At 42.4% G+C, this 25,974-nt stretch overlaps 1 protein-coding gene across 3 annotated transcripts in view; it reads left to right on the top strand.

Annotated features, from left to right (window-relative positions):
* swap70b (switching B cell complex subunit SWAP70b) overlaps positions 1-25,974 on the top strand; it is an 86,488-nt gene that overhangs the window by 43,019 nt on the left and 17,495 nt on the right. For 2 of the 3 annotated variants that reach the window (XM_078415381.1, XM_078415383.1), the window contains exons 5-8: positions 3,883-4,029; positions 14,630-14,738; positions 18,327-18,508; positions 25,360-25,467. In XM_078415381.1, the coding sequence (XP_078271507.1) occupies positions 3,883-4,029; positions 14,630-14,738; positions 18,327-18,508; positions 25,360-25,467 (546 nt within the window). The remainder of the gene's footprint in view (positions 1-3,882; positions 4,030-14,629; positions 14,739-18,326; positions 18,509-25,359; positions 25,468-25,974) is intronic. The other variant, XM_078415382.1, reaches the window with a different exon arrangement.

Genomic DNA, 25,974 nt, shown 5'->3' with positions numbered 1-25,974 from the left:
TTCCCTCTACCAACACTCTCCTCTACTTGGCGGAACTTGTCCTTGCCCTCAACAACTTCTCCTTTGACTCCTCTCACTTCCTGCTAATTAAAAGTGTTACCATGGAACCCGTCAATGCCTGCCTTTTTGTAGGTTATGTCAAACAGTCCTTGTTTCAGGCAAACGCTAGTCCAATCCCCCAACACACTCGCTGCTGCATCGACACATGCATCGGGACGGCCTCTTGCACCCATGCAGAACAAGTGGATTTAATTAACTTCACCACTAACTTCCACCCTGCCCCCCAAATTCACCTGAACTATCTCTGATGCATCTCTCCCCTTTCCTGATCTCTCTGTCTCCACCACAGGGGACAGATTATTGACTGGTGTCTTCTATAAAGACTCTCAGAGTTATCTGGACTACTCTTCCTCCCTCCCTGTTTCTTGCAGAGATGCTATTCCCTACTCTCAATTCCTCTGTCTCTGCTGAATCTGCTCCCAAGGTGAGACTTTCCATTCTAGGATATCTGAGATGTCCTCTTTCTTTAGTAAATGTGGATTTCCCCCATCTGCTGCAGATGGATCCCTGGCCCGCATCTCTTCTGTGTCCCAGCTATTGTGTAGTTCTGCTCTTGCTCCAGACGGTACAAGGATTGAGTTCCCCTAATCCTCGCCTTTCACCCCACCAGCCTCTGCATCCAACCCATCATACTCCGACATTTCCATCACCTCCAATGTAATCCCACCACTAGTTGGATGGTCCCATCTCCCCTCCTTTTCGCTTTCCGCAGAGACCGCTCCCTCTGCAGCTCCTTGGTTCACTTGTGCCTTCCCATCCAAACTACCCCCTCCACATGTACTTTCCCCTGCAACCGCAGGAGATGTAACATCTGACACCTATATCTATATCTCCTCCCTCACATTCATCCCCGGACCCCAGCAGTCTTTCCAGATGAGACGGAGGTTCACATATACCTCCTCTAACCTGATCTATTGCATCCGATGTTCCCGATGGGACCTCCTGTACATCGGCGAGACCAAGCATGAACTTGACGACTGTTTCTTGCACTTCACTTGCACTCAGTCCACCAAGACCCACTGGATCTCCCTTTTGCTGCCTATTTTAACTCCCCTTCCCATTCCCATACTGACCTTTCCAAACTGGGCTTCCTCCATAGCCAGAGTGAGGCCACACGCAAATTGGAGGAACAGCACCTCCCATACCACTTGGGTAGCTTGCAACCCAACAGAATGAACATTGAATTCTCCAGCTTTAGGTAATCTATCCAATGCCCCACAAATAAGAATTGTGGAGTGATCACGTTTGCCAATGGTGTCGTGGAGAGATGCATCTGCCTTGTAGATTGGCGAGGATAAGCTCAATAGGTTTATTCATCTTGTTGATTCACTCCCTATTTGTCATTCTGGGACGTACTAACCCCTCCACAAACTCCATCCTCTCATCCCCAGTGCCTTTCATATCAGCCCATGACGTCTTGGATATGTTTCTCTTAATGGATCACATGAAAACTTAACGGAAGTTTAAAGAAATTCTTGTCTTGTACATTCAATACAGGGATCTATTTTGAAATGAATGCAATCAACTTTGTAGGCACCAATGGGGAAGTATATATTAGAGACTTAAAAATAGCTTTCAAAATAACGAGGAATTGCAATGTTTGAATTTTGTAGTGATAATTCCACTCACAGCTGTACTTAAATTCATATCTGTCTTGTCAAGTCCTGTTCAAAATCATAATCTATCAAACTACTCCCCTCCGTCTTCTGTAGTCGATGGAATACAAGCCTGTTTGATGCAGTCTGGCTTCATAAGAGCTAAAGAAAGAACTCAATGTTTTGCCGGATTTGTGCTCCATTCTACAGGCATTGTACCCTCATGTAAGTGGAGCACCTAGTGCTGTGCATAGTAACCCTATTTGGATTCAAGTACCTGTACTAAAATTCCATTAGACTTTTAATTTTTATGCACCCGGCTGCTGCTTTTTTAAATAATTTGTACACAGGTCCCACAATTCACTTTGGCTTTGCTTTGTTCCAATCTTTTCATTAATATCTTTGCAAAATAATTAGATCTGTCCCTTTATCATCCAAAGTAGATGATCACATATTTACCTTGATTTAAGGTTGCTTGGGATCCAAGGAGAGCTAGAAAATTGGCTTGAAAGAAGGAACCAGAGGGTGATGGTGAAAGGTGTTTTTTTGGAGAGAAGGAATGGGTGACGTTTTGGGTCAAGACTTTTGTGGACTGTTGTTTTGGATCATGACTTGTTTGCCACTGTGTATTAGATAGAAAGACAGCAAATTTGCAATTGATTCTCCATGACTCTCCTTGTCTTGAGACTGAGGTTATAAAAGGCCATGTTTGATGAATAGAATTGAGCCAAAGGGCCTGTTTCTGTGCTATGTGACTTTACGGCTTCATGTGCTTTTTTTTCTTGGATTCATAATTTGGGGAAGATCATGTCCATTTTATTATTTTCTTTTTTTGGGCTGTTTTCGGATCCTCATCTGAATCTTTCCACTCTTCTTCCCCATTCCTGATGTCCATGATTTAACTTTAGTCTATACTGCGAAACAGTTCCTTTGAGGGGCACTTAAGTTATTGTTAAATTGTTTGTGAAATTTCAACAGGCTTGATTTTGGAGCTGTGTGTATTAGCCCCAGTATGTGACATACCTCTCGACACTGCCAGATCCAATCATCGTTAAACCCTCAAGCTTGTAATTGTATGTTGCCACTTTATAAATACCTGGAACATCTTGAAAGGTCTAATTGTGCATAGAGGGCAGAGTGTAAAATTTGTGTTGAGCAACAAGTTCAAACATTTTTTTTTTTTTGCGTCCAATGAAAGGAGATTATCAAGCACAGAAATATCTGAAGAAGGATCTCGACCCGAAACATTCCTTCTCTTCAGAGATGCTGCCTGTCCCGCTGAGTTACTCCAGCATTTTGTGTCTATGTTCGATTTAAACCAGACCCATAAACCAGTTCTCGGTCTGGAGGCCTCTGACATGGTCTGCCTCAGAGTTCGGTGCTGGAACCATTGCTGTTTGTTATCCATATCTATGATTTGGTTGAGAATATATCAGGCATGATTAGTAAGTTTGCAGATGACACTAGAGTGAGTGGTATTGTAGATAGCAAAGATGGTTGTCAAAAAATACAGCAGGATCTTGATCAGTTGGGCAGGTGGTCTGAGGATTGGAGAATGGTGTTTAATATAGAGAAGTGTGAGGTGTTGGATTTTGGGAAGTCTAACCAGGGTAGGAGCTACAAAGCGAATGGTGGGGCTCTGGGGAGTGTTGAAGAGCAGAGGGATCTAGGAGTGCAGGTACATAGTTCCTTGAAGGTGGTATCATAGATAGATAGATAGGGTGGGCAAGAAGGCTTTTGGCACAAGGGTGGGAAGTTGGGAGGTAATTTCACAATTGTAAAAGACATTGGTGACGCCACATTTAGTATTGTGTTCAGTTTTGGTCACGCTGTTATAGGAAAGATGTTGTTAAGTTGGAAAGGGTACAGAGAAGAATTACCAGGATTTTGCCAGGACTTGTGGGCCTGACCTATAGGGAGAGATTGAGCAGGGTAGGGCTTAATTCCTTAGACGCAGGAGGATGAGTGGTGAAGTAAGAGATGTATAAGATCACGAGAGGATTAGATAAGGTAAATGTACAGCGTCTTTTACCCAGAGTAGAGGAATCAAGAACCAGAGGACATTAGGTTTAAGTGACTGGGGAAAGATTTAATAGAAAACCCAATAACCTGCTATTTAACATTCCCAACCAGGCAAAAGATTTCTCATTCATGCTGTTAGCTTTAATTGCTGTTAACTGTCTTGTATTTTAATCAAAGTAATGCTGAACGTTTATCTTTTAAACAGGGCTATATGTGGAAAAAAGGACATAAAAGAAAGAACTGGAATGAGCGCTGGTTTTTGCTGAAGCCTGATTTAATTTCGTATTATGTTGGTGAAGATTTGATGGAGAAGAAAGGGGAGATTTCATTGAATTCTAAGTGCTACGTGGAGGTAAATATTTTAAACTGCATAAGTGACAAAAAATCCCCCATGATTTTTTAAAAAGTATTGCTGCAGTAAAATATAAAGTTTGCTTTTAGATTTTTCAAGTTAACAATTCTGTTACCACTACTGGGAGATTCAAAAGAGGAAGTTCAGAAGCATAAATGTTTGAAATAAGGCTAAAACCATTGTAATAAGTGGTATTAACTTATTTTTAGGAAGGTGAAATTGGGATGACCAAACACAACAATATTTGCTAAAGACACATTTTCAGAACATAAATTAATCATATCTCCAGGAATATCTTTGACAAGAACTGACAATTCTAAAGTGGATTTAAAAAGAAAATGATGGAAATACTTAGCATCGCTGGATAGACAAACCAATTCAGAGCGAAGAATTTTCATCAGAGTTGAAGGATCCCATGACCACACCTGCTTTAACATTGATTGTCCTGACCACCAGCTATTACTTACGAGGAGTTATTTTAGTTTAGAGATACAGCGTGGAAACATGCCCTACGGCCCACCGAGTCCGCGCCGACCAGCGATCCTTGCACATTAATACTATCCTTCACATACTATGAGACAATTTACACTTGTACCAAGTATACAAACCCAAGCCAAATAACCTACAAATCTGTACGCCTTTGGAGTGTGGGAGGAAACCGAAGATCTCGGAAATAACCCTCGCGGTGACGGGGAGAACGTACAAACTCTGTACAGACAGCACCCGTAGTGGGGATTGAACCCAGGTTTCGGGCGTTGCAAGCTCTGTGAGGCAGCAACTCGAACGCTGCGCCCCCGTGCCTGATGGAAAATGAAATTACTTTTCCTTTCTATCATGCTGTTCCACTTAATTAAACAATGGGCATGCACATCATATGGTGTGGTAATTTGTTTGCCAGTGAGGGAGCTATAAGTACTTTCTGTTAGTCATAGTATCAGGTGCTGCCATGTGTTGTGATCTTCACCTCTCAGTAAGCTGGCTTTAATCACATCTCCCACCCATGCATTCAAATGATATGCCTTCGGTTTCATCATTTTAAAGAGGGAGTCTTCCTTCCTTAAAGAACATTAATGAATCAGTTTTTGTGATCATCAAATGCTTTCAAGGTCCCTTTTACAGTACAGACAAGTCCAAACCCCCATCCGTCTATGGTGAGATGTGTGCACGCATCAAATCTCACGTGTTAATTCAAATCCTCAGAATCTCCTCCACTTATCACCATATCCACTGTGCCCAAAAGTCTCTTTCTCGCTTTTCTCATGCTTCAGTTTCTTTTCTCTAACAAGTGCCAAAATAACCTTTTCAAAAAGATATTAGTTCTGTGAACAACATGCTTGATACATAGTTTTGGAGTATATTTTGATCTGTTTATTGCATTTTGTGACACTCAGCGTTCTTGGCTGCAAACCTTTGCAAAGTTTTGTAACAAATGGTGAATGAGCAAACTAAAGTTCTGAAATAGGAAAATATTAAAAATACTCAGCATGACAGGAAACATCTGTGATGAGGGAAACATTGTTAATGTTTCAAGCCAATGACCATTTATTGGGTTCAATGAAAGTTCACTGACGTGAAACTGTTTCTCTCATTGATTCAAGTTTTTTGATGCCCATCACTGTACATGAATGTGCTGTGTGCGAATGTAAAGGAAAGTTGTACACCGCAAATATGCTTAACCATGTGCTGAATTGCCCATCAATTAAGAGGGAGATGCTTGTGCTAATGTAATGAGTTATGAAATATTTATATCATATATATTTGAGATCCTACTTAAAGTTAACCTGTTTCCTCCCATTAGTTGTTTTCACCACATTCTAGATTAATTGACCTCAGTCCAGTTATCTATCTGTGCTGCAATATATTATTTATCGCTCAGTTCTCAGTCTTGAGATGCGATATATAATGTTGTGAAAGAAGCACTTGTCCTACTTTAGCACCTCTTATAACCTTGGGACACTCAATCTACTTTGTAGCCAACAAAATATTTTTGGAAGTGTTGTAAGGAAATGTAGCAGCAATTTTTGGCAGAGCAAGGTCCACCAGATGCAAGAAGAAAAATAACTTGATCTGCTTATATATGTCGATGGGAGGAGAAACCTTTCTGTTCAGAATAACACCATGAAATCTTTTACATCCATCCAAGAGAACCAATGTAATGGATTCAAACGATGGTGCTTCGGATTGTGCAACAGTCCCTTGATATCGACACTTCAGTGGTAGTTTGGGTCACATGCTGAAACCATTGAACTTTAACTGGAATGCAGCCTTTCAAATCAGAAACTTCTCAGCAACTACACTTGGTCAACTGACAAGATTGGCTTCTTTAGTTCCTTGTAACGTTTGATGACTTCTGGTTTGGTATGTAAAGGTTGAGCTACCTCAAACTGACAGCAGCACGTTTTCTTGGAGATCAGACGATGCCATTCTGTTTTCCACAGTAAAGACAGACTGCCAAATTCACCAGTGTAGTTTGAAGACTCTGATTTAAAATTATTTATCGTACTTTGTATAATAACAGAATATTATACTTGTACGGTTTACCCGAAAATGGACACAAAATGCTGGAGTAACTCAGCGGGACAGGCAGCATCTCTGGAAAGAAGGAATGGGTGATGTTTCGGGTCGCGACACTTCTTCAGTCTGAAGAAGGGTCTCGACCCAGCATTTAGTGTCTATCTTTGGTTTAAACCAGCATCTGCAGTTCCTTCCTACAACCTTTTGTATGGTTTCCCTTTTGTGCTTCTTTATACCTGTCCTCTAAGTTCAGTCTGAATCATGAGGGTGGGGCAAAACTTACAGTTTTAGAGAGAGGCTTACAGAGCAGCAAAAGTCAGATTATCTTTTGGAAGTTTATTAAGTCTGAGCAAATGCCACATATACCATAAACTTGATGCTGGATGTTATATGAAATTACTGAAGACTTTTGGATAGAAATACATTACTAAAAGCTATCTAGAAACAAAGAACTGCAAATGCTGGTTTATCAAGGAAAGACAGAAAGTCTGGAGTAACTCAGTGGGTCAGGCAGCATCTCTGGAGAACATGGGTGAGTGACGTATCGGGTTGGAACCGCTGAGCTACTCTGGCATTTTGTCTTTCCACTACAAACTATTTGTTCATTACTAAGGCCTATGCATGAACTTTACCTGTGACATCACTTGCAAACTCTTTTCTCAGCCTCTGTTGACATGATCACTTATTTCACATGCTTTCCTTAACTTTAAATACTTTTTCACTTTAACTCCAGGTAATTTTGTCTATAACTCACCCATTCTATGTTACCACGAATCAGCTCTGTTTCCATGGAGTCATGGTCTGCTATAGCTCTTTTTTTCAAGTAAAAATATCATACTTGTGGCAATTTGATTGCAAATCATGAAACTTGATGAAGGGTTTTACCTTGGCGATGATTTGAATTTTTGGACCATGAAGACTGATGGGGATAGAACCACGCAAAAAGATGCTATTTTGGAACTTACCTCTTGCACTGCAAATATTTGGTGACAGCATACACTGCAGGGCCCAGAGAAGGTTCTTATGCTTTTATAAGCAGGTTCTTCAGGACTTTTTGCTACTTGCAGCCTAGTTGGAAAGTTCAAAGACCCCATGGTTCCTCAGTAACCTTTTTGTTACTGTGTCAATTTTCCATGAGTTAACTCAATTGCTGAATTTCTTTGGGTGCAGGAGTCCAACCCCAAGTGAGTGTTGTTCTAACTTCTCAAGGAATCAATAATTTTGAGTCCGATTTTTACTGTTCTTGTTGAGCCAGGGCCTTGAGCCGTAACGTTTGTTGTTTCTTCTTCCGTGGTCATTGCATCGGTTGTGATTCTATATATAGTTATATCTAAAATAGGATTGGCTAGCTTTGTAAAATAGACAGTCATTATAAGATCTTGATATAGTTGTTGCCGTGTTAAATCTACTCCTTTACTCTATGATACGTTTAATCTGTTGTTTTGTTTAATTGAAGAATCAGACTTCTCTTTCTCTTCGCCTCTGGGCTTTTGCTCACATGCATGTTAGTAAGTGAAGTATATAATTTTTCCTCTTCTTCAAACTAACTTTTAACTTCCGCCCAAAAAATTTAACCACTTTTTGTCTGTAAGTCTATGGTTGTCTCTTTAACAGTAACTTGGCCACGTCATTCCAGTCAATGTTAAAGTACCCGGAGTTAAGTATAAAGTATATCTTAATATTTGATTTATTGGGGTCAATACTACTTTATCAATGTGATAAACTACAGATGCTGGTTTAAACTGAAGATAGTCACGAAAAGCTGAGGTAACTCAGCGGGACAGGCAGCATCTCTGGAGAGAAGGAATGGGTAACGTTTCGGGTCGAAACCCGTCTTCAGAGAGGTGTCGACCCGAAATGTCACCTATTCCTTCTCTCCAGAGATGCTACCTGTCCCGTTGAGTTACTCCAGCTTTTCATGACCACTTTATCAATATCAGTTTTTGGTTGTGATATCTGTTTTGGCCATTTAAATTTTTTTTTGGTTTAATTCAGATATTTTCTTTTGATACCATTTTAAAATGACTTGTATGATTTGCTTAATTTCTACTTAGCCCTCTTGCCCTTTTCCGGCATGCACCGTGCTCAATGATATCTACCTTCAAATCGTTTCTTTCAGTTCAGCATACAGAATAATAAGCCATTGCTTTAGGAAGGGTTTGTGTCATACAGTAAGAACCACTGATTCCGTGTTCAATTTTCCTGCAACATGTTCTAGTCTTGTTAGAAACATTGTTATGTCTGTGGTATTTCACACTTTAGGTACTGTGTATTAGTGGCTATCCCTGATGATTCACATTGCATATAGATTTGTCTCTCCTCTTTTACCTCTATTGTATGTACCAAAGCTAAGTTGCCCTCGCATCAAGTTTTCCCTTTCCCACGGTCGCCACTACTTTTAACAAAACATGTGAAATATCACACTGTAGAGTATGTTCCAACTCCAGTTGCTTTTCCCAGGCAAGTAACAGTGATAAATCCCAGTCGGCTTCTGATTTCACACAGTTCCCTTGAGAAGCACCATCGTCCTCTCCATCTTCCCCCTTCAGGAATAAAGCAGAGTAGAAGTTTATTTTGCATCATTCCTGTTTGCATAATTTGGATTGCACGGATCTAGATTTAAATTAAATTGGGTACTTATTTTTTACATTTGTAAATGACTCTTTGGCAGAAAAGACTCCTCCAATTATTTCAACTACCTGTTTCTGATGAACCAGGAACTGATACTGACGGCAATACTCCCGTGGGCAAATCACCAACTTGTTGATTCATCATTTTACTATGCACAGGGCTGCACTTTTTACCCACTGTTGATTTTAAAAAGATTTTGACAGTTTCAACTGATGTGAAATCATTTTGCCCTTTTGGATAGTTGTGCAGCATGAATAATTGGGTGAGCTGTTCTATAATGTTGGACAGTCTCTTGTACAGTGGTTTAAACGCTCCTACTTCTTGTACCTTACATTAACCATTCTCCCAAGTCCTGTCCATGTGTTTATCTGTCTCTAATTTCATTTTATTGGCTTTGTTTTCTGCCAGTATTTTCAGCAACATATCTATAAACCTCCATCCGACTTATGGGTTCTCCTGCAGATCTATCCCAACATATTAAATTTTCTTGCCTTTTGGTCAGAGTAAGTATGAACAAGTATGCTGGTGTTCTCATCGGTCTCTTGAGAGTGAATCTGTGGCAGCATCCTTGGGTTCTGTGCGGACAAGCTGGCATAGGCATCCGTAGACATCTTTAGCCTCTTGCTAATCCATTCTGAGGTCCTCACTAGCTTCAAGAAGACCACTATCTTCCTGGTGCCAATGAAAAGCAAGGTAGTGTGCCTTAATGGCTGCTGTCCACCATCATGATGTGCTTCGAGAGACTGGCACATTAACTTCAGCCTCCCAGACAGGCTTGATCCACTGCAATTTGCCGAGTGTCCCAATAGGTCCACAACAGATGCCATCTTCCTGGTCATAAACCCATCTCTACCTAGGCAGCAAGGACACCTACGTTAAGCTCTTCTTCTATCAATTATAGTGCCACTTTCAACACACAATCCCATTAAAACTGATCTCCAAACACAAGGACCTAGGAATCGTCACCCCTCTCCGTCACTGGATCCTTGTCTTTCTGATGCACAGATCATGATCTGTGAGGATGGGTGACAACACCTCCTCTACAATAATTCTCAACACTGATGCCCCACAAGAATTGTTCCCAGTCCCCTACGATACACACTATACACTCACGACTGTACGGCCACTTCTCACTGTCTCAGAACAGCAACCAACATTCCTCCTCCTCCCTGCTCCGGTCGGGCAGAAAATAGGGAAGTTCAAAGGCACTCACCGCCAGACTCAGGAAAACTTCTTCCCCTCTGTTATCAGGCTTCTGAGCTGTCTGTTTCATAAACTAGGATACTATGCAATCCATCTCATTGCGGACATTGGACTTTGTTTCTGGATCAGGCACACGGCAATGCTGAGAACTATATTCTGCATTCTGTATCTTCCGTTTTGTTCTACCTATTGTCCTTGAGTTTGGCTTCACAAGTTCATAACCCATAGGAACAGAATTAGGTCCATTCGACCCATTGAGCCTGCGTCAAATGCTCATCATACATTAACCAAATCATTCTCGTAAACCTCCTTTGGACCTTCTCCAATGTTAACGCATCCCCCCTCAGATATGGGGACCAAAACTGCTCGCATTACTCCAAATGTGGTCTGACCAGTGTCCTATAAAGCCTCAGCATTATATCCCTGCTTATCCTTGTTATTGTATTCTAGTCATCCTGAAATGAATGCTAGCATTGCATTTGCCTTCCTTACTACCGATTTCAACCTGCACATTAATCATTTGTGAATCCTGCATCAGCACTCCTAAGTCCCTATGCTCCTGCTGTTTCTGAATCCTCTCCACACCCCATTTAGAAAATAATCTATGCCTTCATTCCTACTACCAACGTGCATGACCACAACTTTGCAGCACTATATTCCACCTGCCACATCTTTGCCCACTCTCCCAACCTGTCCAAGTCCTTCTGCAGGCAGGCTCCTTGCTTCCTCAACACTACCTGCCCCTCCACCTACCTTTGTGTCAACTTGGCCACAAAGCCATCAATTCAATTGTCAAAATCATTGAGAAATAATTGAAAAGTAGCGGACCCAACTCTGCCCCTACGTAACAGCACTAGTCACCGGCAGTCAACCAGAAAAAGCCCCCTTTATCTGAATATGTTGGTAAATATGCCAAACTGATACAAATCAGAAGCACTCATTTGCACTTTCATGCAACTGCTGTTCTTGGCTGTGACTGAATCAAGACAAACAAGTGTTTCAAAAGTGCTCCAGAACGGCAAAAAAACATGAAAGAATTCAGAACTATCTTTTTTTTAAAAAATTCTTGTGAAGGGCTAAAGCATTTGTGATTCCCCACCCTCACCAGCTGCTCCAAGTTATTAGCATAAATACCAATTCAAAATTGTCAGTTTTAATACGTGGCAATTACATATCCAGAATTGCAGACTTTCACATTTTTACCAATGTTAACCAGACTTTCACGGGACCACTGAAACGGAACCCCTTACTTCCTCTAGCGATGATTAAGAAAACAAACAAAGGAAAAAAGAAATGGAAACAAAGAACATTACATAAAATAGGATAAACAAAATCCAGGCTCGGTGCTTTCTGCCTTTGAGAACCATCACAGTTAACTATAAAGCTTTTAAAAAAAAATGCTTTATTTCATTACGGAAATTAATTCTTGGCACCTCAATTCCAAGAACAAAGGAAAAGAGAAGAAGTAGGTAGAGGTCCACTCAGCTTTCACATTTGCACAACTTGTTAAAGAGACACTTCCTCTGAAACTCCTTCCCACTTTACCACCAGTACGACAGCTGGTCTTGGAGAAAGGCCATTGATATTTCTCAGGAGACAGCTCGATTTTCTCCTAGCAATTTTTTGGTGTGATTGATACCTTTTATACTGGTTCCAAGGCCCCAAATGCTTGTTTAAATCTATTAGATCAAAATATCTGGTTAGTTAATGATTTTTTGGGGCTCATTTTAGATAACATGAGCCTCTGAGGAAGTTAATCATGTTGTTTGTTGTCAGTAAACGAATGTTCATTTGAGCCGTTACAAACAGGGGATTCCTGGGTTACGAATGACCTGAGCTACAGAAATCTGACTTTACGCAAATTGTCCCAGACATTTTTGAAGGATTTTTCATGCTAGTCGTTACAATAAAATGTTCCACGGTGACACAAGGAAGTGCAGATGCTGGAATCTTGAGTAAAACACACAAAGTTCTGGAGTGACCCAATTGGGCAGGCATAATCTATGGAGGCAATAGATGGTGGGCCTAGGAAAGAGGGGAACGCTACTCAAAATTGGAGAATTCATTGTTCATACCATTGGGTTGTAAACTACCCAGGTGGAATATGAAGTGCCATTCCTCCAGTTACCTTCAGTTGGCCTTACCCTGGCAAAGGAGGATGACCAGGGCAGAAAGGTTGTATAAGAAAATAACTGCAGATGCTGGTACAAATCGAAGGTATTTATTCACAAAATGCTGGAGTAACTCAGCAGGTCAGGCAGCATCTCAGGAGAGAAGGAATGGGTGACGTTTCGGGTCGAGATCCTTCTTCAGACTGATGTCAGGGGGGCGGGACAAAGGAAGGATATACGTGGAGACCGGAAGATAGAGGGAGATCTGGGAAGGGGGAGGGGAAGAGAGGGGCAGAGGAACTATCTAAAGTTGGAGAAGTCGATGTTCATACCACTGGGCTGCAAGCTGCCCAGGCAAAATATGATGTGCTGTTCCTCCAATTTCCGGTGGGCCTCACTATGGCACTGGAGGAGGCCCATGACAGAAAGGTCAGACTGGGAATGGGAGGGGGAGTTGAAGTGTTTGGCCAACGCGGACCGTGCGCAGGTGTTGAGCGAAGCGATCGCCGAGCCTGCGTTTGGTTTCGCCGATGTAAATAAGTTGACATCTGGAGCAGCGGATGCAATAGATGAGGTTGGAGGAGGTGCAGGTAAACCTCTGTCTCACCTGGAAAGACTGTTTGGGTCCTTGGATAGAGTTGAGGGGGGAGGTAAAGGGACAGGTGTTGCATCTCATGCAGTTGCTGGGGAAAGTGCCCGGGGATGGGGTGGTTTGGGTAGGAAGGGACGAGTGGACCAGGGAGTTACGGAGGGAACGGTCTCTGCGGAGCGCAGAAAGGGGAGGGGATGGGAAGATATGGCCAGTGGTGGGGTCCCGTTGTAGGTGACGGAAATGTTGGCGGATGATTTGTTGGGTTAGTATGCAAATGGAAAAGGGAGTTAAAATGGCTGGCAACTGGAAGATCCAGCAGGCTTTGATGTACCGAGCACAAGAAACAGTCGCCAAGTCTATGCTTGAAGAGGTTGGAGGAGTGCTTGTGGACCTCTGTGTCACCTGGAAGGGCAGCTGGGACCCCTGGATCAAGGCGAGGGAGGAAGTAGGGACAGTTGTTGCACCTTCTACAGTTGCATGGGAAAGTAACTGGGGAGGAGGCCGTTTGGATGGGAAGGGACGTGAACTAAGGCGTTGCCGGAGTTGTCTCTACGGAAGGCAGTTACAGTTGGGGATGGGAAGATGAGGCTGGTGATGGGGTCTCATTGAAGGTAGTGGAAGTGTTGGAGAATGATGTGTTGGATGCGGAGGCTGGTGGGGTGAAAGGCAAGGACAAGGGGAATTCGATCCTTGTATAGTCTTGGGGAAGGGGTAGCGTGAGCAGAAATGCGGGGCACGGAGGAAACACAGGTGAGGGGCTATCCACAGCAGCAGTGGCGGAAACCATGTTTACTAAAGAAAGAAGACATTTCAGACATCCTAGACTGGAAAGCCTCATCTTGGGAGCAGATGCGGTGGAGATGGAACATTTCACGTAGGCCGGCACAGTGGTGTAAGGCAGCGGTAGAGTTGCTGCCTTACAGCGAATGCAGCGCCGGAGACCCAGGTTCGATCCCAACTATGAGTGTTGTCTGTACAGAGTTTGTACATTCTCCCCATGACCTGCGTCGGTTTCCTCCCACACTCCAAAGACGTACAGGTATGTAGGTTAATTGGCTTGGTAAATGTAAAAAAAATTGTCCCTAGTGTGTGTAGGATAGTGTTTATACGCGGGGATCGCTGGTCGGCGCGGACCCGGTGGGCCGAAGGGCCTGTTTCCACGCTGTATCTCTAAAACTAAAACTAAAAATATGGTATCCCGTACAAGAGGGGGGCTGAGAGGAGGTGTAGTTCAGTTAACTGTGGGAGTCAATGGGTTTATAGTAGACTTTTCATGGTGCCTTTAATGTCTGGTAACAGTATGTATTACATTAGTTGAATCATGTTGGGGTGATTATTCCACGAAAGGACACATTTGTAACAGGTTTATGTAGAGCACTTCAATATGGGTCACTGTGGAAATCTGGCATTTATGACTTATGGAGGAAGGGGCTTGCGTACAATTCTCAGGAATTGAACATTCATGGAACCCAGGTACTGACATGGGCTGACACCATGATTAATTTGAAAAACAGCTGCTGAAATTATACTTGTATTATTTCTTTTGCAGTCTCTACCAGACAAGGATGGGAAGAAATGTCTCTTGCTGATAAAATGCTCTGAAAGGAGTTTTGAGATTAGTGCATCTGACAAAAAAAAGAAACAAGAATGGATCCAAGGTAAGATCCAATATTGATGTCAAATCCCTACCTCTTGTGGTTGTCAGATTCACAGAAATCTTTAATTGTAAATCTCGTCATTTATAGTCCAAATCTCTTCTGTATCATAATCTACAGTCACACAATATTCGATTAGAAACATAGAAACAAAGAAAATAGATGCAGGAGGAGGCCATTTGGTCCTTTGAGCCAGCCCCGCCATTCATTGACTGATCATCCACAATCAGTAACCCGTGCCTGCCTTCTCCCCATATCCCTTGATTCTGCTAGCCCCGAGAGCTCTATCTAACTCTCTTTTAAATTCATCCAGTGAATTGGCCTCCACTGCCTTCTGTGGCAGAGAATTCCACAAATTCACAACTCTCTGGGTGAAATAGTTTTTTCTCATCTCAGTTTTAAATGGCCTCCCCTTTATTCTTAGACTGTGGCCCCTGGTTCTGGACTCCCCCAACATTAGGAACATTTTTCCTGCATCCAGCTTGTCCAGTCCTTTTATAATTTTATACGTTCGAAAAGATCCCCTCCCATCCTTCTAAATTCGTTAATACAAGTCCAGTCTTTCCAATCTTTCCTCATATGACAGTCCCACCATCCCGGGGATTAACCTTGTGAACCTACGCTGCACTGCCTCAATAGCAAGGATGTCCTTCCTCAAATTAGGAGACAAAAGCTGCACACAATACTCCAGATGTGGTCTCACCAGGGCCCTGTACAACTGCAGAAGGACCTCTTTACTCCTATGCTCAAAAACTCTGCCGAGGAAGCATTTTCAAAGCTGTCACAACCTAAATATCCCAGTCTGGGTTTCCGGTAACCTCACGAGTAGCCAGATGTAAGTCCTTCCTTCCTGTTCTCGGTTGCTTTTCTTCATTTGGCCGCCTGCAGGCCACATGCTGATTTAGCTACTCTCTTTATTCTGCAGCTCCGTGCTTGACCATTATTGGCTGCCTTTAGTTTCCAAAAATAATCTGTCATTTTTTATTCTCTGAGAGTGAGATGATATTTGCAGGTCCATCCAGGGTCTAGAATGTAGCTTCTTTAAACCGCTCAACATGCGCATGGCAACGTTGAAGAATAAACAGAAGCATAAGAGGGATGGCAGAAGAAAGAGTTTAAGGGATAAGTAGATGCTGAAAACAAAATGAACTTTAAATTAAGCTGGAAACAGGAATGAAAAAAATGATTGGGCCATAATACCCACTTGAGCAGAGCCACAGGGACAATGTCAACAGTGGTGCATCAAGGAAAGATGATGAATACAAGTCCAGCTTTTAAAAAAAGCTAGCGCAGATTGACTGGAAAATGCAAATTAAATGTAAAATTTGGTGACTCGGGGCACAGTGGTAGAGTTGCTGCCTTACAGCGCCAGGGACTTGGCTTCAATCCTGACTACGGGTGCTGTCTGTACAGTTTGCATTTTTTCCCCCGTGATCTGCATGGGTTTTCCCCGGTTTCCTCCCATATCCCAAAGACTTTCATGTTTGTAGGCTAATTGGATTGGTAAAATAGTAAATTGTCCCTAGTGTGTGTTGGATAGTATTCGTGTGCGGAGATCTCTGGTTATCAGGGACTCGGTGGACCAAAGGGCCTGGTTCCGTGCTGTATCTCTAAACTGAACTAAAATGATCGCCACTCAACATGAAATGCACAGAAACAGAAGTTTGCCGTTGCAGCAAAATATTATGAGAGAGTGCATCTATTAAAAACATTGAAGGAGAGCAGCTCCATGTGAGGGAATCTATTCTGATGGTTTCTCATATTTGGAAAATAATATTATAGTTGTCTCTTCTTTAACATTCTTTTAAGACAAGAAATTGTGTCCATTGGACTATATAAGAGCTGCAGTTACGAATGAGGTTTGAATACAGTGGATATTTTGTCATTTATTGTGTAGGATGCAAACAGATGTTCCAATGGAGATATTTATTCGTTTCCTGTGTTGGATAGAGATTCTTTGAGTGATTTTGGTTAGCATGGTTATGTAGCGTGCAGTGCTTTAGTTGCTAAATTAATAATCATGAGAGCTAGAATAATGATCCAGAGGTCCAAATTCAAATCCCACTGTGGCAATGGTAGGATTTGAATTCAGTCAATCATTTGGAATTTGTGAAAAAAGAACCAGTCTTAATGACGCTGACCATGGAAAATCACTGATGGATCTCATGAGGAAATCTGTCATCCTTTATCAGTCAACCCTGAAGTTTCTCCAGACCTGCCCCATGGTCGATTCTTAAAAGTCTTCTGAAGTGGCCTAGTTATCAACTCAGTTACATCATTACCATGATGATTAAATTGAGAAGGAATAACACTGGATGGACCACCTGACATGGGCAGCAATTTAAGCATCATAAAGCGGCCCAGTCCACCTTGAAGAGTTGTCCCACAGACTGGTTAAACAATAGCTTGGCATCGTCGGTCTCACAGAATCATACCTAGTGAACAGTGTAATTCCTCCAGACTGACCCACCAGGAGTGGTGTGCAATGGTACAAGGCAGGGTGTAGACCTTGCACTCCCAAACATTGACTCGTAACCCATGAAGCCTTGTGGCATCAGATCAAACAATGTTAGTAAAGAGGGCACATCAAGTTCAATTTGCAAAATTAAAAATTTAAAACAATGTAAACTTATTGATTGGATGGTTTCTACATTCTGATACTACATATTGGCTCTGAGTATCAGCATGTTATGTTTAATTTTTAGGGAGACACAAAATGCTAGAGTAACTCAGCGGGCCAGGCAGCATCTCTGGAGAGAAGGAATGGGTAACGTTTTGAGTCGAGATCCTTCTTCAGGCTGATGACAGGGGAGTGGGCGGAACAGAGATAGATTGTAGTTGAAGACAGTAAGACTGGTGGGAGAACTGGGAAGGGGGAGGGATGGAGAGAGAGGGAATGCAAGGGCTATTTGAAGTTAGAGAAGTCAATGTTCATACCCTCTCCGCAGGTACTTTCCCCTGCAACGGCAGGAGATGCAGCACCTGTCCCTTTACCTCCCCTCTTGACTCCGTCCAAGGACTCCAACAGTCTTTTCGGGTGAGGCAGAGGTTCACTTGCGCCTCCTCCAACCTCACTTACTGTATCCACTCTTCCAGGTGTCAACTCCTGTATATCAGCGAGACCAAGCGCAGGCTCGGTGATCGTTTCGCTGAACACCTCCACTCAGTCTGCCTAAACCTACCTGATCTCCTGTTTCTCTGCACTTTAACTTCCCCCTCCCATTCCCAATCTGACCTTTAACACCGCACATTAACACTATCCTACACACACTAGGGTCCATTTACATTTTATCAAGCCAATTAACTTACAAACCTGTACGTCTTTGGAATGTGGGAGGAAACCGAAGATATCGGAGAAAACCTATGATGGTCACGGGGAAAACGTAGAAACTCCTTACAGGCAGCACCAGTAGTCAGGATGGAACCCGGGTCTCTGGCGCTGTAAGGCAGCAACTCTATCGCAGAGTCACCGTGCCACCCTGTATGCTCGAGCAACATTAACGGAAAAAAATGCCTTGACAGCTGTGGCTTTGGCTCTTTGTCACCCCTGCCAAATATAGTCTTGTGTTCACTTTCTAATGTTGTGATCAGCTATTCAAACAACCGTCAACCTACTAAAGGACGAAAGGCTTCCTCCACACATAGAAGGTCGTCAGAAACGGCGAGAACTACGGCAAAAACAACAAGCGGAGCAGGAAGAGATAACACGGAGAATGAAGGAACTGCAGTTGGCAAATGAAGATAAACAACAAGAGTTGGAAAAAATGCGTAAGGTAAGGGTAACTTGATCTGAGCCATTGTTGGATAAATGTGTAACCGTGGAAGAGGTAAAGCTCTTTGCCGACAACAGACCATTACTTACTTATTCTACGCGGAAAAATTCTTAGCTTGAATTTGGTAAGTCCTGCTACACAGTTTACAAAAGAGACTTGGCAGGGACATAGTTGAACAACCTTGCTGCAGTGAGGCACATTCACTCATCATGAGCTGCATCAATGCAATGTATTAGAACGGAGATGAGGAAAAACTTTTTCAGTCAGAGAGTTGTAAATCTGTAGAATTCTCTGCCTCAAGGCAGTGGAGGCCAATTCTCTGGATGCTTTGAAGAGAGAGCTAGATAGAGCTCTTAAAGATAGTGGAGTCAGGGGGTATGGGGAGAAGGCAGGAACGGGGTACTGATTGTGAATGATCAGCCATGATCACATTGAATGGCGGTGCTGGCTCGAAGGGCCGAATGGCCTCCTCCTGCACCTATTGTCTTATTATTTAACTACCTTTTCAGATACAGAAATCTTCCTTCATGGAGGCTCCATTTTAATGACATTCATGCTCTTTTTTTTCCATAAGCTAAATCCTTCTTTTCTTGAAATAGATGGAGATTCTGTAAGTCACTTTCAAAGGTGGATATGTTGCTTGACTTGGTCTTAATGTAAAATTCAACACTTGAGCATGGAGGGAGTGTGGGGAAAAGAAGTTTGCAGGGAATGGGGAGAGCAAATTGGAGATGCGCAGGGGGGAGAGTGGGATGGAGAAGAGGAGGGACAGTGGGACAGAAGACTGGGAATAAAGGGGGGAGGTAGATTGGCGGAAGAGAGGACTGGAACAGTAGCTTTTTGGAGGGATGAAAGTCTGGGAGGCGAGAGGGAAGGGGGATTGGGGAGAGAGATGCCCAGTGGAGTGGGGAGGAGAGAGCCGGAGGAGTGGGGAGAGAGAGAAGACCGCAGGAGTGAAGAGAGAGAGGCCCTAGCATGGAGAGGGAGGGGCGGAGGGGTAGGGAAAGAACAGGCGGGAGGAATGCGGAAGAGTGAGCAGCGGAGGATTCGGGGGAGAAAGTGTCAGAGGAGTGGGGAGAGAGCGACGGAGGAGTAGGGAGAAGGATGGGGGGGGGGGGGATGAGGTGATGAAAGTGGCCTGGGGACTTGAGAGAAAATAGCCGATGACACGGCGTTGGCAACACATTCTAACCGCGGCGTTGGCACCAAATTCTAACCACGGCGTTGGCAATACATTCTAACCGCGGCGTTGGCAACACATTCTAACCGCGGCGTTGGCAACACATTCTAACCGCGGCGTTGGCAACACATTCTAACCGCGGCGTTGGCAACACATTCTAATCGCGGCGTTGGCAACACATTCTAACCGCGGTGGTGTGGGAGCGGCGTGCGCAACACAGCGCCCGTCAGTGGGATGCCAATTTCAAGCATTTAGCGCGGGGCCCTCGAAAGCGCGGGGCGGGGCCCGTAGCAAATGCTACTTTTGCTACTATGTTAACCTGGCCCTGAGTTCCACTGTTCTCATCCTTGTATCCCTTCATTATCACCTCTTTCCCCAACCAACAATGTGCCATTATGGGCGCCACCCATCCCTGATTATCTGTTGCTGGCCTTGCTTTGTTCTGGCCTTTTCTTACGAACAGTTTCCTCCCCTATACTTTAGGTCTGAAGAAGAGTCCCGATCCGAAATGTCACCCATCCTTTTTCTCCAGAAATGCTGTCTGACCCATTGAGTTGCTCCAGCACTTTGTGTCTATCTTTGCTATATAACAGCTTCTGCAGTTCATTTCTACGCAGTATGAACATTGAATTCTCCAATTTTACGGAATTAGCAACAACCCTTTCCCCTTCCCCATTCCCTTGCACATATATCCCTTCCTCTGACCACATTCTGTGCCTCTTTTCTCCTCCTCCCTTTATCTCACCGCCTTTTGGCTTTGCCCTCTGGCCTTTGTCCACCCTCTGCCAATCAAAACCTCCCTCACCTGTATCCACCTGTCACTTGCCAGGCTTTATCTCACCCCTACCTCTCTTCCAGCTTTCTTCCCTCTATTACAACCATTCTGAAGTGGGATCCCAACCTGAATGGGGAATTTATAAATGATGATATAAAATAGAAGATGCTAGGAATTCCCAGCTGGTCAGGCAGCTTATTTTCTCATTCTAATGCAACCACCAATTTGATTAATCCTAGGTTAATCTCATTTTATATTCTCCGCATACTCACAGGACAGTGAATTTGTGGAATTCATTGTGGAATTAATAAATCTGTTTTGACTCTTTCTATGTTGCCTGACCTGCTGAGTACCTTCAACCTTTTCTGTTTTTCTTTTGGGTTTCAAAAGACACATTTTGTTTTGCTTTTCTTTAAATTGTGATCACAGCTATTTCGAACCTTTGGATGAACCATCTCTTGATGTAGGAAAGATACCCACAAGATCCAAATATAGTCTGTTTATGGGTGATTCTATTTAGATGCCTGATTATCTTGTGTTAGAAACCACTTTACAAGAAGTAACAATTCTGTGTGTTATGTACTCGTACTTTCAAATATTCACTCAAGTCTTTTTCAGCTTTTTGTTACATTTCATTACATTTATCAATTCTATTTTAGGACAAGGTTCAGAAGCTTGAACTTGAACTAAAGTCAGTGATAAGATGTCTGATCACATTCTTTTGGAATGCAGTTCTCCTTGTATTTTTTTCCCTCCACAAACATGGATGCAAACAATAGACATCTTTAGTTTGTGCCGCTTTTGTAATGGAATTATTTTGTAATCACAGGCTACAGATTAGTTATCTTTCTTTATTTTCATAAGTTAGAGCAGAACTTCCCGTCTCAACCCCATTCTCCTGCCTTCTCCCCATAACCCCTGACACCCTTACTAATCAAGAATCTGTCCAGCTCTTCCATAAAAGTTTCCATTGATTTGGCCTCCACAACCTTCTGTGGCAATGAATTCCACAGATTCACTGCCCTGTGAGTGTGCGGAGAATAAAAAATTGAGATTAACATAGGATGAATTAAATTGGTGGTTGGCGTGGATCTTGTGGGCCAAAGAGCTTGTTTCTGTGCCGTCTCACATTCTACATTCTACATTCATGAAGCACGACACTTTTAGGCCCAACTTACTCACCGTCGTCCCTTTGGTGCTAATGGAAGGAATTTCATTGAAATCAGTTATATTTTTAAAGTTATTCACATTTTAAAGTTTAAATCTATCTCCTAGGGGGAAGGGAAGGTGGGAGGAGGGGAGGAGAGGAGAGGGGAGGGAGGGGGAGAGGGGAGGGAGGGGGAGGGGGAGAGGGGAATGGGGGAGGAGAGGGTGCTGCACCAATCCAGGAGAGGTTTGGTCCCTACGGGTGCACTTGGTCTATAGTACCCTTTAATCCAGGCAACATCGTGGTAAAACTCTTCTGCACCCACTGCAAAGCCTCCACTTCTTTCCTGTAATGGGTTGTCTAGAATTGGACACAATACTCCTAATGCAGTCTAGCCATTCTAACTAATATAAAGGTGCAACATGACTTCTGGACTCTTGTACTCAATGCCCTGATCGATGAAGGCAAACATACATGCCTTCATTACCACTCTGTCTATATGTGTTGCAGCTTTAATGGAGCTATGAAATTGTACCCCATGATTCCTCTGTACATCAATGCTGTTTAGGGTCCTTCCATTAACTGTATACTTCCCCCTTACAATTGTCCCTTAGAAGTGAAACACCTCACACTTCTTTGTACTAAACCTAATCTGCCATTTCCCTGCTCATTTCTGTAGTTGATCTTCATTCTGTTGTATCATTTGACTGCCGTCTTCACCATCTGCAATTCCACCATTTTGTTTGTCATTTGCACATTACTAACCAACCAATCTAGTTAGTTCAGTTTATTGTCACATGTACATGTACAGTGAAAAACTTTTTTGTTGCTTGCTATCCAGTCAGCAAAAAAACGATACATGACTACAATCGAGCCGTCCACAGTGTACAGATCAAGGAAATAACATTTAGTACAGGATAAAGTCCAGTAAAGTCTGATTAAAGATTGGCCGAGGGTTTCAAATGAGGTCGATGGTATGTTCAGCCCAGTCATTTTTTTAATATGCCTGATAATTTACTATGTGTAAGCCTGGAGAGTAATCATTTGCAAGATATTTGCATGGGAAAGACATCGTCCAAACCCACATAGAGAATGGAGGGTTTATGGAATGCGCTGTGGGAGGAGGTAATTGAGAGAGGTACATTAGCATCATTTAAAAGACATTTAGATGGGTACGGATAAGAAAGGGGGATATAGGCCAAATATAGGTAGATGGGGCATCTTAGTCAGTGTAGATAAGTTGGGCCAAGGGCCTATTTCAGAATGGAAGCAGGGTCCCGACCTGAAACATCACCTATCCATATTCTCCAGAAATGATGCTTGACCCGCTGAGTTAATCCAGCATTTGCTTTCTTTTTGTAAACCAGCATCTGCACTTCCTTGTGTCTCCATGACTCTGATCCCTATGGAATACCATATCATCACAGGCCTCCACCCAGAAATGCACCCTTCTACACTCCCCTCTATTGATAAGTCAGTTCTGAATCTAAACTATCACGTATTAATGGATCTAATGCATCTTAACCTTCTGGATCAGCCTACCATGAGAGATGTTGTCAAATGCTGTTCTGTGAGAAAATTGCAGGGAACACCGACAACTTGGTGTGTTGTGATGCACCAACCACCAGTTTCACTTCTGTGAAGACTAAAAGGCTGTGGGTGTACATTTCTGTATCTATTGGAAATGATATGTAGCCAATAGTGAAGCACAAGACGAGCTGAGCATAGCAAATGACAGAAGATTCAAAGCCATAGTGAATTTAAGTGCTTCAAGTGCTGTTTCCCCTTCTCCATCTCACCCTGTAAGTTCTCTTCTTCTCTCTTAATGTTATTGCTTTGCAGGGAAAGCATTGTATGGCAATTCACAATACTTAACGTTTGTTCCACATGATCATTTCCTCCTACGTGTCTGCTGGAGAGTAATAATCTGAAGGATATTTGCACAATTGTTACAATTGTGTAAATACCGCCATTATTCTACCCATAAGGCCTTCCGTGTTCTCATGCAGGGTCGTGACCCAAAATGTTGATAATACCTTTGCCTCCGTAGATGCTGCTGACTGCTGATTTCCTCCAGCAGTTTGTTTCTAGGTCTTTCTAAAAGTTTTGTTTTAATCTTAAGGGATTATCAGGAAGTAATATGGATAATATCTCAGCTCTCTTTGATTGCGAGTTGACATCTTTGTAATTTGATTTCATCCCACTTTAGAATGTATTGGTGCTGTGAGAGTGAAATCTGATATTCAAATTGGCTTAGTTTTCCCCGTCATCTCTTGTGCTCATTCACCAATTCCAAATACTAGCTTTTCTTTATGCCGTTCCTTTAATAAGCGTCCTGGTACCTTTCATGAGTGTGATTTAAAACATCTTCTGACAATTGTGATCTCATTTGATTCTTTGAGTGAGCTTACTGCTTATTGGATCACACCATAAACTAAGTACCTCCTTGAATTTGGTTTATTGTCACGAAAGTGGTGAAGGAAAGCGTGCTGTTCAACTTTGCAAAATGTACCTCAAAAAAGGGAAATGCTTTTGATTACTCATTACCTGCCTTTCTTTTATAGCACTGTTTTGAGCAGCACACTATTTAAAGACCAGACCAGCTTTCAGTAGAAACTGGCTTCACACAGCTGTGATGTTGTTGAATGGAGAGAAATAATTCATTTCTATTGAAGTTAAAGTAGTGATTCCATGACTTGTTGATGCCACAGGTTGATGGAATATGGATTATATCCTGGGTAGGGAGGAACTCCAGATGCTGATTTAAACTGAAGATAGACACAAAAGCTGGAGTAACTGAGCAGGTCCTTCTCTGGAGAAAAGGAATGGGTGATGTTTCGGGTCGAGACCCTTCTTCAGATCCGAAACGTCACCTATTCCTTTCCTCCAGAAAAGGTGCCTGACCCACAGAGTTACTCCTGCTTTTTGTGTCTGTCTATGGATTTTATCCTTATGGTTTCCATCACAATACAGAGCAGAGCAAGTACTGAATGTCTCACCTCTGAACCCAAGTGCATGAAATGGATTGCGTAGGAAGGAACTGCAGATGCTGGTTAAACCGAATATAGACACAAAATGCTGGAGAGAAGGAATGGGTGACGTTTCAGGTCGAGACCCTGCTTCAGACCAATCCGAAACGTCACCCATTCCTTCTTTCCAATGATGTTGCTTGTCCCGCTGAGTTACTCCAGCATTTTGTGCCTATCTTCGCCATGAAATAGATTGTTCTTCCAACTCTGTATTGAGGGCATTTTAGTTTTTAAACTACTGTTCACAAACTGATGTAATGCAAAATCAATCTCCCTTCTGACCTCTGAGGTGGATGCATGAACTGTAGCATTGTATGAAAAATTTGAGAATCTGTGATTTTTTTTGTTCATGTACCTGTCCCAATATTTTTTATTCGTGAGAGAATGGCTGGATGAAAAATTATTTTTAACTCAAGTTGCTCCTGAATTGAGAGGTAATGAGACGTGATAGGAAAGAAAAGATGGATAGAGAGGAGCTGAAAGTGCCAAACACAGAATCAGTAAGCAGCAATGCATTTTACAAAAATGGGACAACTGGTATGGTCTGAACTTGTTGAACTTGAATGCTAAACTAACCACTCAATATCATCCCAACATCTCAATATGGATTAATTCGCAATTTGAGTTATCACTGATTTTCATGGAAGAGGGATTGTCATACATTAAAGATCATAATGCAGAGTTTTGATTATGTCTTTTGTTTGCTTTTTATTTCTCAAGGAACTAGAAGAAGCTGCAGGACAAGCTGCACTTGAAGAGCAGAAGCGCCTGCAAACTCAAATGCAATTGCAAGATCGATTCAGGCAGGATCTTGAACGAGAAATAAATGTGAGTGCTATACATTTAACAATTTGCTTTTCGTGCAATGTATTTAATTGTTGGTTTTGATATTGATCCATGGTCTCTTTATCTGACATTAAGTAACCAACAATTGCTACCCTGATTGTAAATTTAATTTTAAATATTTGAATTTGAGGTATCTGATATTTGATTTGTGGTTTAGTTTACACAGGTCAGTCATTAAAATCTTATAGCTTCTTTGTAGAAGTGGTCTTTCAAATCAGAAAAAAAAAAAAAGGAAATTACTTGAAACCCAGTGCTGGCTTAAACTTATAGAACATTCAACAACAGGCTGATAGTTCTTCCTCTGTGTGTTACTCTTCACACACAGTGTACAAGCTCATGCACTCCGATTAAACAAAGCCATTACAGTCTACAGAAGCTTCATTAAAATAAAGGAGATGAGATTTGCATCACAAAATGCAAAGCACCAAAGAACTGCATTGTTCAACAATTGGGTTTCTTGGTTCACTATGGATTTAGTGTAAAGCTTTT

The sequence above is a fragment of the Rhinoraja longicauda genome, chromosome 18 (assembly GCF_053455715.1).
Source record: "Rhinoraja longicauda isolate Sanriku21f chromosome 18, sRhiLon1.1, whole genome shotgun sequence".
Classification (NCBI taxonomy): domain Eukaryota; kingdom Metazoa; phylum Chordata; class Chondrichthyes; order Rajiformes; family Arhynchobatidae; genus Rhinoraja; species Rhinoraja longicauda.
This window is presented reverse-complemented; position numbering and strand designations above follow the sequence as displayed.